General features: G+C 40.2%; 1 protein-coding gene across 6 annotated transcripts in view; it reads left to right on the forward strand.

Annotated features, from left to right (window-relative positions):
- Positions 1-608: 608 nt before the first annotated feature.
- The window catches only part of kif3b (kinesin family member 3B), a 32835-nt gene continuing 19058 nt past the window's right edge, over positions 609-14385 (forward strand). For all 6 annotated transcript variants that reach the window (XR_007957589.1, XR_007957590.1, XM_052031465.1 and 3 more), the window contains exons 1-2: positions 609-706; positions 10494-11940. Coding sequence is in view for 4 of the 6 variants with exons in the window: in XM_052031465.1 (XP_051887425.1) it covers positions 10546-11940 (1395 nt within the window). In the remaining 2 variants the exon portion in view is untranslated. The remainder of the gene's footprint in view (positions 707-10493; positions 11941-14385) is intronic.

Raw genomic sequence — 14385 nt, forward strand, 5'->3', positions numbered from 1 at the left:
TGGATAAAACTGTCTTCCTCAAATCTCCTCTAAACCTCATACTCCTTATCTTAAGCTTGTTGCCCTCTGATTATAGATACCTCTGCTGGGGGCTGATGGGGAAGTTTCTGACTATTTACACACAGTAGTGTAGCAGTTAGTGTAATGCTATTACAGCGCCAGTGACGCGGGTTCAATTCCAGCCACTGTCTGTAAGGCATTTGTACGTTCTCCCTGTGATTGTGTGGGTTTCCTCTGGGTGCTCCAGTTTCCTCCCACATTCCAAAGATATATGGGTTAGGAAGTTGTGGGCATGCTATGTTGGTGCCAGAAGCGTGGCAACACTTTGCAGGCTGTCTCCAGAACACACTACGCAAAAGATGTGTTTCACAGTGTTTTGATGTACGTGTGACTAATAAAGATATCTTAACTAAGCCCTTCATAATTTTGTTTTATTCCGGCACTTCGTGTTTACTACAGTTAGTGGCCTTTTTTTAAAAAAAAAACTCTCTCCTTTTCTAAAATAAAAGGTGGTTTGCTTTTGCCACAAGAGGCAAATTTGGTCGGATGACTTCACACAGCAGCGATCCAGTCCAGTTCCAGTTGGAATCCTGTCCCTAGTTTGGCCCCGATCTGAGTTCCTGCTCCGGACTTTCCTTCTCATCCGGGCCAGTGTTGCCAGCCCCGTGTTTCCTGCGCTAATGGCTGACCGCATCTGAGGGAACAGGTAGAGCCGCAGACACGCTTCATTCCACCTTCTTCCTCCGCCGGTGTAGACAACCGTTTGGCTCCGGGGGGGTCTCGGTAATCCGGTCGGGCGCAGCGGCTGCCGTGTGGGCGGTCGGTGGTGGCTGGCGTGGACTGGGCGAGCGCCTTGTTGTGCCGTTGCTAGGCCGCTGGTGATGGAGAAGCTCAGGTGGATGCGGTCGGTGGCCGGCGCCCGCTGCAGGCCCGCCCTTGGGCCGGGAGAGCGGTGGGGAAGGGGAATGATAGGAACGGGGGGGGGGGCGGGGGGTAACCGGCCTGGGAGCGATGGCGACTCGGGGTGGGGTTGGTCCAGCGGTGATTGGGGGGGGGGGGGGGGGAGATGGAGGAGGGAACTGAGACCTGAGATCCTGACCCAGGATTGACCGGAGAGACAGTCGAAAGTGATTGTAAGATGTAGGTGGCGAAGAGGAGGAGAGCAGCGCAAGAGTGATGAAGTGTATGACGAGGGAGAGTGATTGAGGACTGAGTTGTGGCGAGGGTGGGTGGCATTGACTGTGGACTGCCCACGATTTTGTTGATGGTGGGTTGGGTCGTTGAAAGCTGATGAGGAAATGAGTATTTTGTCATTGTTGCTTGGGGGTGGGGGTGGGGGGGAGGAGAAGAAACAGTCAATGATTGGGCTTGGACTTTTGACAGATGGGAGTTGGAGAGACCAAGGACTGGTGAGTGTCTACTTTCCTGTCTCCCAATTTAGTCAATCAATCTCTATGAATCCAGGCTGTTGCTTAGAATGCTTTTTTTTAAATCAAACACTCAGATGTTTATTTTTTAGATTAGAACTTGCATGTTTATCTAATACTGATATTTAAATTACTTCAAGGATCTCCTGCAGTTGGTGATTCTGTATGGTTGCCTAATACTCCAGCAGTAAAAGCAGCTGTTTTGTCAGGAGTTCAATTCTCTCACATACTGAGTGATCGATGTAAACTATTTGACTGAAAATGAGCTCACCAGGGAATTGGGAAATGAGTATTTTATTGTGGTCTGCAAGCAATGCTGCTTATTCCTGTAGGGAATTAAAGTGGTCTCAGTGTTTTGGGAAGTCGTATCTTCCAGTGTATAACTGTGGTGACAACATATGTCACAACCTGATTGAGTACTGTACATGTTTCCAGAGCAATGTGAGACTGGATTTATACTGGATATCAAATGTGGTACATACTTTTTGTAGCTGAAGTTGAGTCTCAACAGAGTTCACCTGACACTGAAGCAAGTGAAGGTCTTCCCTTTGTTGCAGAGTTTATTTTAGTCATAATATTTACAGACATTTAACGTATTCCAAAGATCAAACCAGGGGCTAACCATAGTACATTAGCAAGGATGTGATTGGCTGAATGGTTTGCTGTGTGTAAATTACTAGTATTCTGTTATCTGGACTGCTATGTAGGATGTTGGTTAGGTTCTTTGTTACAATTTTAAAAAGTAACACGAGCAAAGAACTGAAGATTGCGACAGCAGAAGTACATACTTGTATTCCCACTGTGCAGTCATACCCCTTATGTTCTGAAGAATAACAGCTAGGTTAATAAGGATACTGTATTATGCTATTGGCTGCAACCTATTCAATTTATTTATAATACTTCAATAAAGAAAATAATCAGAAACTCTGTTAAAAGGCTTTGTAATTGCAATTTCATACAGAGAAAATGAAATTCTAATGTTAAGAGTCAGATTGTATATTTAGTAGTGCAACTATGCAAGTAAACACAGAATGCTCACATCTGTTTTAATAAATTGAACATGTTGCAGCCAATAGCAATGTATTAGGGCTGTTTGGGTAATGGAAATTGCCCCTTGCAGAATTCACAAATCACTACCGAAAATTTGAGATGCAGAATAAAATTCCCTCTCACTGAATTTATATGGGGGGAAAAAAATAAATACAATTTTTTTTCAACTTGTGTTTCTCAATGCATGCACAGATAATATGGCTTTGCTTTATGGAAAATCATGACAAGCAATGCCTTTTAGGCATGCAAACCCCACCTTCCCATAACGTGGAGATGGTAGTTACTTCCATAGCAATCAGCGATGCAAGAGCACAAAATCCACATAGCCAATTTCTGTTGAATTTGTTGTATTTTGTAGTTTTCTGTGGATTTATTTCTCGTAAATTCCTATCCCTTGTGAATTCAGCTTATTCAAGATATTGAATATTTTTGTAGTCTGATTCATTTGCTGCAGTCACTCTTGTTGATATGCACAATAATTATGATCTGCTTTGTGAAAATTTTGATTCTGGTTCTTTCATTCCTGTTCTCCTTGTGGGTGTTCTTATTCCTGAGAGTACCATTAAGATGAATCAGGATACTGTTTTGTATGTTTTAGTTTGTACTGCTTTTATCTTTATTTTCCCCACCCCCACTAATGCCTAGAAATGGTTTTCTGTGATGATTTGAACAATTTAATAAAAAAAATTATTATAATGGCTCTCGGATTTAATTTCTTCGATCAATAAAAAGTGTCCATGTCGTGTGGATCATAGCAATGTATTTTAAGGTAAGTTTTGAGTTCTGCTTGAATAGTTGTGGAGTGCCTGTCTACTGCTGAAAGATTTAAATTTGGATTTTATATGACACATTCTGGTAGATTTAAGTTTAAATTAAGACTAGGAGAAGGTACCAGCCCATTCTTCCCTTTACGCAATAACATAAGAAGTGGAAGCTCTTGTGGCTGTTCCTCCTTCAATATGATTATGGTTGATTTTTCACCTCAGGGCTGCCATTGATCTCAGTCTTCAATATACTCAGTGCCTGAAACACAGGCATCCTGGGAGGTGAAATACAAAGATTCACTATGTTTTGAATAAAGAAATTTCTATATAGTTGGCCCCTTATTTTGAAATTAAAAACAGAAAATGCTGTAAACATTCAGCAAGTCAGGCAGTATCTATGGAAAGATAGAGAGAATTAACGTTTCAGTTTGAAGACCCTTTGTCAGAACTGGCAAGGAGTAAAACTAAAAGTTAGTTTTCAGTAGGAGGGAATGTTGTGGAGGGATGGTTAGAATAAAGGGAATATCCCTGATGGGGTGGGTCCAAATAAATTAATGGGGGCAGTTAATATTTGTTTTTTAAATCTGTTATAAATAGCAAGGTCATGAGACAGACCCAGCATGCTGGACTATAAAAATTTAATGATAATGACTGAACCAAAATGATGATTGGCAGAAATGGCCAGTTCTGATCTGGACAGAAAGAGCAAGTTACCTAAAGTCAAAGAATGCATTTTGGTCCTGAAAGCTGCAGCATACCTAGATGCAAGATGAGGTGTTGTTCCCCAAGCTTGCGTTGGGCCTTACTGTAATGCAAAGAGACAGGTCGAAGTAGGATGGTGAATTAAAGTGACAGACAAGTGGAAGCCAGTGAAATGCAAGGTGATTGCTTCATCTGTGTTTGGCTTATCGAATGTTGAGGAGATTGCATTGGGAACACTAATGCAGTACACCGGATCGCAAGTGCAAGTGAATTGCTGTTTCATCTGGAAGGGCTGTTTGGTCTCCGGATGATGGAAGAAAAAAGGTGAAAGGACAGTCTTGCCTTATTTTAAGACTGTTGATACCTGGTTCTAGCCATCCCAGCCAGGAGAAATATCCCTATATCTTCTGTGTAAATCCCTGCAAGAATTTTGTATATATCAAAGAGAGAGAACTTTTTTCTCCTTGTTACCTTGAGGAGCATTCATGGAGAATGAACCACAGGCAAGAATAGCAATTTTTAAATCAAAACTTGCTTTAGGCTGCCTAAGAAAAACCTAAATTAGTAAACACATTCATTTGACCAAATCTTCTGCTGATCATTCAGCTGGTCAAGTTTGAAGGCATCTACATGCTCAACCTCCCTTAAGTGGCATTACACTGGAAATTTCCTCAAGGAAGCTGGCTCTCACCTGTTTACCACTTCCAATCATAAAACCACACAGAAATGTCCTCAGAGTTGGTAAATCTATGTCCCAAGCTGAGCTATCTGACAGGTTTGTTAAAAATTCTGATGTTAATATTCAGAAATGCTCTGGTGTCCTTAATTTTTAATAAATCTTGTTTTAAACTTTAAAATTAAAACCCACTAGAAAATAAATAATTTAAACAAACCCAAAAGAATGTAGTTAACCCTGTACAGAAATGTCCTACTTTACAGATGTTCAATTTATGAATTTCTGCTGAAACATCAATGAGGCCTTGGAGTGAATGTCTTTGATTTACAAAGATAGTTTTTGCTATGATGAATTGCATACCCTTCTTATTACATATGAATACATTTTTACTTGAATTCCCATAATGCATTTTGCCAATTGCCTTGATTCACAAAATTTAACATTACAAAATATTCTCAGGAACACAATCCTTTCATAGATTAAGAAATGGCTTAACCTCCCTCATAAGCTATTCTTCAGTTTAAAAAAAAATGGGCTTGCTTTTCCTACAATTGGTCTAAACTTATGCGCGTTATTCATAAGTGCTGTGAAACTCTGAAGAGTCCAATATGGGAGCACTGTCAGGAAGTTCCCTGTGATCAGCTCTATTGAAGTTTGGCAACATGTGTTTGAGCAAGAGTTCTAAACCTCTGCAGAATTATGGAGGTAAATATTGGCAGTTCTGTGCAGAATGCTAGCATATCTGCAAAAGATTTGGCCATTGTAGAACTACTTTTTTTGTTTGGCAAAAGTGTGTACAGAATTCGCTGAGTTAATTCATCGTTAGGGATCCAGCTTCTGGTCTTGACAAGATAGAAAGTTCCACCTCCTGATTGGTGTTGAATGACTCCAGCAAGAAGCTGCATGTATACATTTGAAAATAACTCTGGTCATTGTTACATTGCCTTTCTCAGTCATTAAAATATCAACACTCTATCTGGACTCTTGAGGTAGAGAAGGATAGCAGGATTCAGGGAGGCATCCCTAATGTGAATCTTTACTTTCTGGACACGATGGGAGAAATTTGATTCAGGGGAAGGAAGAAAGTCTTTTCCCACTGCTAATTACATATTACAAAAAATTGTATTTCTTTTTGTGAATAAAAATGTAGAGGTTACAATGTTTAACGGTTTCCTATGAAAGTAAAACAGTAATATGTGCATAAAAAGAGAAGTGAAGGACTTCTTATAACATTCTGCAAGTTGAGTGATCTGAATTCCTGGAGCAAATTTTCTGTAAAGTGCATGGGTGATTGGGCTTAAGTAATATCACTTATAAAGTTATTTGAATGATTCAGGTTATTGCAACCCATGGAAGAAAAGCATAGAAGTAACAAGTTAGAGGTTTGCTACAGCCACCTAACAGTAACATGGCAAAACTGCAATCTCCTCACTGGTTTAGCCAAGATACCATTTTTATAATGTCTGAATTGATTTATGGGCATGAATAAAAAACATATCCACTAATATTATTACATGCTTAATTAAAGGAAATTTAAATTATCATGTCATTTTATTGAATGGCATTTATGTTGTCAAGGTACAGAAAGAAATCAGTCCTGAACTCCTGTGGACCACAATGAGGTGAAGAAGACGAGTTAGAAAGTACTTTGATTTTGTTGCTAGAATTATAATATAAAGAAATTGAGTTCAATCACATGAAAGCAAACTGCGTATATAAATTTGATGTGGTTAACAAAATAAATGGTATCAGTGGAAGCGACTCAAGAAGGTGAGGGTACTTGATTTAAAATCTCAACTAATTTACTAATATCGTTCAAGAAAGGAAACCCGCTTACCTGACCCCCTCTGGCTTTTAAGTGATTTCAATCTCACATCAATGTTTTTTGTATATTATGGAATATGAATGTTGCTGGTAAAGCTAGCATTTATTGTCTGTCTTTTTTTTTTGCCCTTGAGAAAATAGTGGGGAACTAACTTCTTGAATCAGTGCAGTCCATGAGGTATTTACAAGATGCAGTTGTCTAGGGAGATCCAATATTTAATTAAATTTTATTTAATGAAGGAAAAGCATTATATTTCCAAGACAGGATAGTGTGCCACTTGGAGGTGAACTTTCAGCTTGTGGTCGCATGTGCCTGCTGCCCTTGACCTTTAAGCAGATGAGATTATGGTGTTGAGATTGCTGTTGAAAAAGCCTTGTCAATTACTGAAGTATATTTTAAGATCATAGACACTGAGCCATGGGTATGGTGAGTAATGGAGGCATTGAATGTAAACTGTGTGCTAAACAAATGGATAGCTTTGTTTTTGTTGAACTTCTTGAGCATTGTTGGTGCTGTACTCATCCAGGCAAGGAAGGAGTATTTCCTCACTGTCCAACAGGGCACAACCTTTGAAGAGTCTGGAGGTGAGTCACAAGCTGTAAGGTATCTCTCACAGATGTTGTAGTAGCCACAATATTTATGTGGCTGGTTTGGTTAAGTATGTGGTCTATGGGACCCATACGGTAGTGATGGTAGAGCATTCAAAGTGTTAGTGCTGTTGAATCTCAATGGTGGGAAGTTTAGTCTTGGATATGGTAATAAACTGTCACAGCCCAATCCTGACTCTTATCCATGTTGACTCTTAACTTTCCTCTGAAGTGACCCAGAAAGTGATTTCATTGTTTAACATAGCTAGAAATACAGTCAGAAATCAAACCTGGCATACCACTGAGTTGCCTGGGCATTGAATAAGTTCGCAATGACATACCTAGCTCAATTGATCCTGCAAAATTGGGAGAGTTATACTAGCTCTGTGCTGCTTCCATGTGGTGTAAAACAACAGTCCGAGATCAGTAAAACTGTGAATATTAGCCCGAAAGGGCAGCACAATAGTACAGGAGTTGGTGTAACTACTTCAGTTGCCTCCCACATCCCAAAGGTATGTTTGTAGGTTAATAAGCTATTGCAAATTACAAAAAGAAGCAAAGGGGAATTGATGGGTAGGTGTGAGAGAAAGTAAGTTGCAGTGGTACAGGGGAATAAGGAGAGGGGAAATGGGACTGATGGGATTGCTCCTTTGAGTGTCGTCCTAGACTTAGTGGGCAAATGGCCTCTACTATGATGTTGTAAGTTAGTATAAGCCAGTATACCACACTCTTCCATTACAGTTTGTGGGACATTGACTTGGGATGGGGGCTAGATGTTGTGTTTTGGTTGGTTAATCCTAAATATCCAATTCAAATGATTTGATGTTGAATCATTATTGTGAACAGGAATTGGACTTTTTATTCAAAGACCTATCATGTTGCTGTGTGTCTTAGCAGGAGCTAATTTAGGCAGTAGATGAAGTGCTTTGCATGACGTCCAGGATAGAGTTGCAATCTCCTAGAGTGCTCGCCTGGAACTTAATAAGACCAACCAGTGTTTATGCCACAACATTCCCTAAGAGTGGCATGTCTCTCATGTTCTTTCAGCAATCTGTTCCTTGTTTTCTGGCTGCAGCTACTCGTCAGTTCCAATCCTCTTGGCCAAATAGCTCTAACTAAACTTACTCTCTTCTAGGGGGGTGGGGATGGGTCCTGTCATTAAAACTTACTTGTGCTGAAAAATGTAATGATAATATATGGTCCAATCAAAGGCTTACACAATTTACCATTGCATTTTACCAAAGGGAATGCCAGGTAACTGTCACTTCTTCAGCCAAGATGGGGCAGAGATTCATGATAAAGTTATTCCCACTCCTGGATCATTGAGTAGCCCATTACCAATTATAAGAAGGGTGAATGGCTTCATTCTGTCAATATCATTAGATATTATCACACAAAAGGTAAGTTAATGTGTTAAGTTTTAGATTGATTAGATTCTAATGGGTTGACAAATGGATTTTGCTCAGCCAGTATAATGTTGATGTTCAAAGGAATCTAAGTGACTTTGTACATTGGCACCTTGGAATGCACTCCTAAAATGAGTTCATTGATGAAATCACCATTATAATGAGTAACTCTAATAGTATCCATTTTTTATATATATATATATATATATATATATATAAAATAAATGTGTTAGTGACAACGCTGTTGTACTAGAAAGTTGTTGCAGACTCCTGCCATTCCTGTTGCTGCATGCTGCTGTACCAGCAGCTTGGGTACCAAGAACTTGGCGTAAATCCCTGTCTCACCCTTTGCTGTGTGCTGCTGTACCACAAACCTAATGTGAATCCAGCAGTGAATCAATCGTGGGTTCAGCATGGAGAGACGACCTGTGAGGGCTGGTACTGTGTGGGCTGGGAGGTCTGCTTACCACTCAGATATGGGATTCAGATTGAACCTTGGCCAAAATGGTGCCATTGCTTGGGACTGGTAACACCTGTTCCATGTGTGGACATGCAGCCCAGGTCCTTAAGTCTCTCTCATCTCCCATCGTGTCAGAATCAGATTTAATTACCACTGACTTAAATGACATAAAATTTGTTGTTTTTACGGCAGCAGTACAGTGCAAAGACAGAAAATTACTATAAATTACAAAAATAAATAGTGCTTAAAAAAAAAAGCAACAACAAGGTAGTGTTCATGGACCGTTGAGAAATCTGATGGTGGAGGGGAAGAAGTTGTTCCTGAATTGTTGAGTGTGAAGTCTTGAGACTCCTGTACCATCTCCCCGGTGGTAGCAATGAGAAGAGGGCTTGTCCCAGATGGTGAAGGTCCTAAGTGATGGACGTCACCACCTTCAGGCACCGCCTCTTGAAGATGTCCTCCATCAGGTGGTGCTGCTATCTCCTTCTCTCTTTTGTTTGATTCCACAACCCTACCCAATCCAGAGATTTTCTACCTTAATTCAGTGTTAATAGTGTGCAGCTAAATAAGTGGAGCAGCCGTTCTCAGTCTGCAGTAATGTTGCTGGCCAGGGTGTAGTCCTGAGCCCCACATCTTAGCAGTTATTCATCGCTGGCTGAGAGCCAGTGGAGGGCAGGAGTTCACAACAGACTCCAGCATAACAGTCCACAGCCCGAGCAGATGTCTTTTCTGGATTGGAGAACCAAGAGTGCTATAACGAATAAGTGTTTTGAGAGGTAGCGCTCAGCATGGTATCAATGTTCCCACTGAATGCCAACATGCAGGTGACTCCTCATTTAGGACTGAAATGAGGAGAAAGCTCTTCATGCAGAATGTGCTGAATCTTTGGAATTGTCAACCCTAGAAGCTGTGGAAGCTCAGACTTCAAGTTCATGGAGAACAGAGATCCACAATTTCTGGAAATTAAAGGAATTGGGTGACATGGGAGTAGTGCAGCAAAAGTGGTTTTAACCCTTCTCTACTGTATATCAGGTTCATAGCTGATTATCTCAAAGGGGCAAATAGTTTATTCCTGGTGCTATTTCTTGTTATTTATGCAAGTGTTTGTACCCACCTTCATCCAGATGTAAAATGAATGATCCTTCTTACATTATCCTGATGTCTCCACTGTCACAGATGCCAGTCTAAACTTCATATGATACCTGAATGAAATGGGTGGAGCAGTATCCAAACAATATTTTGACCTTAATACTAAAAGAACTTTGGTACATGACAACCAAACAGCTTTCTGAAATGCCCAACCAAGCAACACTGAGCGAGCAGTTTCACCATGTAGACGTGTGCTGTTCAAGTATAATGCTGCCCACCATTTGGTCAACGTCCATAAGGATGAACAATGAGTGTTAGTTATGTCCATGTACCAGGAATTAATTTAAAAAATCTTAGGTTCTACAACTTAAACATTGGGCATGAATGGTTAACATTGTTGTTTGGGCAAGATCGAAACCTATTGAAGTATTTTGTTGAGTTTTGCCAGTATTTTCTGTTCTTATTTAAATTTAGGATGAGATTCATAAGTGTTAAATATCTTTACAGGTGCTCATTGGCAAGAACAATTCTTGGAATTTGAATTTTTCCACATCTCACAATGTCAAAGTTAAAAAGTTCTGAATCGGTGAAGGTGGTTGTGCGATGCAGGCCAATGAATGAGAAGGAAGCTTCAGGTGGCTACGAAAGAATTGTTCACATAGATGTAAAATTGGGGCAGATTTTGGTGAAAAATCCCAAAGGCAGTCCAAGTGAATTACCTAAGACGTTCACATTTGATGCTGTGTATGATCACAATTCTAAACAAGTAGAATTGTATGATGAGACTTTTCGACCTCTTGTGGAATCAGTTCTGTTGGGTTTCAATGGGACAATTTTTGCTTATGGACAAACTGGAACTGGGAAAACGTATACCATGGAGGGAATCCGTTCAGATCCTGAAAGAAGAGGTGTTATCCCAAATTCCTTTGAACATATATTCACGCACATATCTCGTTCACAAAATCAGCAGTATTTGGTAAGGGCATCGTATTTGGAAATTTACCAAGAGGAAATAAAGGATTTGCTAGCAAAGGATCAAACTAAGAGATTGGAGCTAAAGGAAAGGCCAGACACAGGAGTTTATGTCAAAGACTTGTCGTCTTTTGTGACAAAAAATGTGAAAGAAATTGAACACGTCATGAACGTTGGCAATCAAAATCGATCTGTTGGTGCCACAAACATGAATGAACACAGCTCGCGTTCTCATGCCATCTTTGTTATAACAGTTGAGTGTAGTGAAGTTGGACTCGATGGAGAGAACCACATCCGTGTTGGAAAGTTGAATTTAGTAGACCTTGCTGGTAGTGAACGACAGGCTAAAACTGGAGCCCAAGGAGACCGGTTAAAAGAAGCAACAAAGATTAACCTTTCTCTCTCAGCACTGGGCAATGTGATATCTGCACTTGTGGATGGTAAGAGCACTCACATTCCCTACAGGGATTCAAAGCTAACTCGATTGCTTCAGGACTCATTGGGAGGGAATGCCAAAACTGTGATGGTGGCAAATATTGGTCCTGCATCTTATAACTGTGAAGAGACTCTTACGACACTACGGTATGCAAATCGTGCAAAGAACATTAAGAATAAACCTCGAGTAAATGAAGATCCCAAAGATGCACTTTTGAGAGAGTTCCAAGAAGAGATTGCTCGGCTGAAAGCTCAACTGGAGAAACGAGGTGTGGGCAAACGGAAGAAGAAGAATCGAAGAAGGCAGGGAGGCGAAGGGGAGGAGGATATGGAGGAAGATGATGGCGAAGATGATGAAGGGATTAAAAATGAACCTGAATACTGGAGGGCCCAACAGGAAAAGCTGGAGAGAGAGAAGCGAGCCATTTTAGATGACCATAGCTTAGTGGCGGAAGAAAAACAGAAGTTACTGCGTGAAAAGGAGAAAAAGATGGGAGACGTGCGGAGGGAAAGGGAGGCCTCTGAAGCACTTGCTACTAAAATTAAGGTACAGTAATGAGTTATTGCATGAATTCTTTGTTTAAAATAATGAATTTTCATTGGTAATATTTTGAAACTGTTAAATAGAAAATAACTATATGAAATGATGTTAAAATCCTAGATTAGGATATACACAAAATGTTGTTCGGTACACATTGGGTTCAAAACAGCTTTATAAATCGTGCTTTGAAAAGAAGGCATGATGATGCTTGCCTCTTCCTCATCAGCAGGCACTTCAGAAAAGGAGCCAGTATAACAAGTGTTTTCATTTTCTGTGTAAATAGGGCTCAAGTCAGGTAACACATTATGATTAGTTTTGCTTAGTCAATCCACCATAAGGGACTCTGTTAATGAAAGCTTCACTCAAACATTTTGTTGTAAGTAAGCATCATATACCCATAGGCATACCACCAAGCACTTCTTTTTGCTTTAAATATCTATAGCACTTCTAAGGCTGTTTCTGAATTACATAATGAAAATAAAAATTGTCTTATGTATGTGCTAGAAGTGGAATGATTAGTAAATGATGCAGATTATTGCAAGTGGCATGAGATGGCTGAGATAAAGTAATTCATTTATTAGTTGATCTAATCAAACAAAGTGGTATATTAAGGATAACACATTCATGTACTCGTAGGGAATGCATTTAGTATAAACATGGCCCTTACTTGGATACTTGCTTAGGAGCTTTAACAGTTTTAGTTATTTCAGCTTTGAAGATCTTAATGGCCAATTATTTGGGAAACTTCATGGCATTTGAACCTGATGGTTAGTTTCAAATGTTCAAGTCTTTTCACAACTTTCAGTTCAACAGTTTAACTCCATTTTGTGTGGTTGGATTTAAATTCAAATCTCCATTTTAGGCATTTTCCTCCACAAACCATAAAGGAGGAAGCAGAGTTATCTTCACTTTTGTACTTTTATACCATGGCAAAATGTAACATAGATTTCTAGGTAATATATGAATCAATACTACTAAAGAGGCTGCCATAACTTCCTTATATCATTTCTTATGGAGAAACTACACCAAAAACATCAATTGATCTGCTTTTTTCCTCTTATAAGTGGCTTTGGTCTGCTCTGGTCTGCTCTGCATTTGCATCATTGAAACTTTTACATAGAACAGTACAGCATAGGAACAGGCCCTTCGGCCCACCATGTTGTGCTGAACTAATTAAGCTAATGATACCTAATCTCTTCTGCCTGCACATGGTCCATGTCCCTCCATTCTGTGCATATTCATGTACCACCTAAGAGCCTGTTAAGCACTTTTATCGTATCTCCCACTACCACCACACCTGGCAGTGCATTCCAGGCACCCACCACTCTATGTTTTTAAAAAAAAAACCTTGCCTCACACCTCTCCTTTGAACTTTCCCTCTCTTACCTTAAATGCATGCCCTCCTAGTATTAGACATTTCAACCTTGGGGGAAAAAGATGCCAGCTGTCTGCTCTAACTATACCTCATAATTTTATAAACTTCCATCAGGTCTCCCCTCAGCCTCTGCCACTCCAGAGAAAACAACCCTAGTTTAGTCCATCCTCTCCTTATAGCACATGCCCTTTATTCCAGGCAGCATCCTGGTAAACCTCTTATGCAAAGCCTCCACATCCTTCCTATAATGGGGTGACCAGAATTGAATGCAATACTCCAGATGTGGCCTAACCAGAGTTTTATAAAGCTGCAACGTAACTTCCTGACTCTTGAACTCATTGCCTCAACTAATAAAAGCAAGCATGCCATATGCCTTTTTCAGCACCCTATCAACTTGTGCAGCCACTTTCAGGGAGCTATGGACTTGGACCCCAAGATCTCTCTACATTAATGCTGTTAAGGGTCCTGCCATTAACTGTGTACTTTCCCTTTACATTTGATCTCCCAAAGTGCAACACCTCACACTCGCCCTGATTAAACTCCATCATATCTGCAACTGGTCAATATCCACCTGTATCGTTTGGCAATCCTGTACACCCTCCACAATGCCATCAACCTTTGTGTCACCTGCAAACTTACTAACCTGACCATCCATGTTTTCACCCAAGTCATTCGTATCACAAAAAGCAGTGGTCTCAGAATGGATCCCTTCAGAACACCCCTAGTCACGGACTTCCAGCCAGAAAAAGACCCATCAACCACTACTCTCTGTCTTCTATGGGCAAGCCAGTTCTGAATCCAAACTGCCATCTCTGTGGATCCCATGCATTTTGTGCAATTTTCTGTGTTTTGTCATGCTATTTGCCTCAGTCTAAAACAGAAGTACCAGCAGTATCATTGTAACTCTTCACTCTTAAATGTTATTCATGTGATTATTGGATATGAGGGATGGGCATTTGAATGCTGGCTCAGCCTACAAAGCCAACATCCCTTGAATAGAAAAAGAGCTTCAAATCCTGCAACTCTGCTTCTGCTTTTTTCTTTGCCTATTCAAGTCCCTTTGATATGATTTCTGT

Source organism: Pristis pectinata, chromosome 16 (assembly GCF_009764475.1).
Source record: "Pristis pectinata isolate sPriPec2 chromosome 16, sPriPec2.1.pri, whole genome shotgun sequence".
NCBI classification, from domain to species: Eukaryota; Metazoa; Chordata; class Chondrichthyes; order Rhinopristiformes; family Pristidae; genus Pristis; species Pristis pectinata.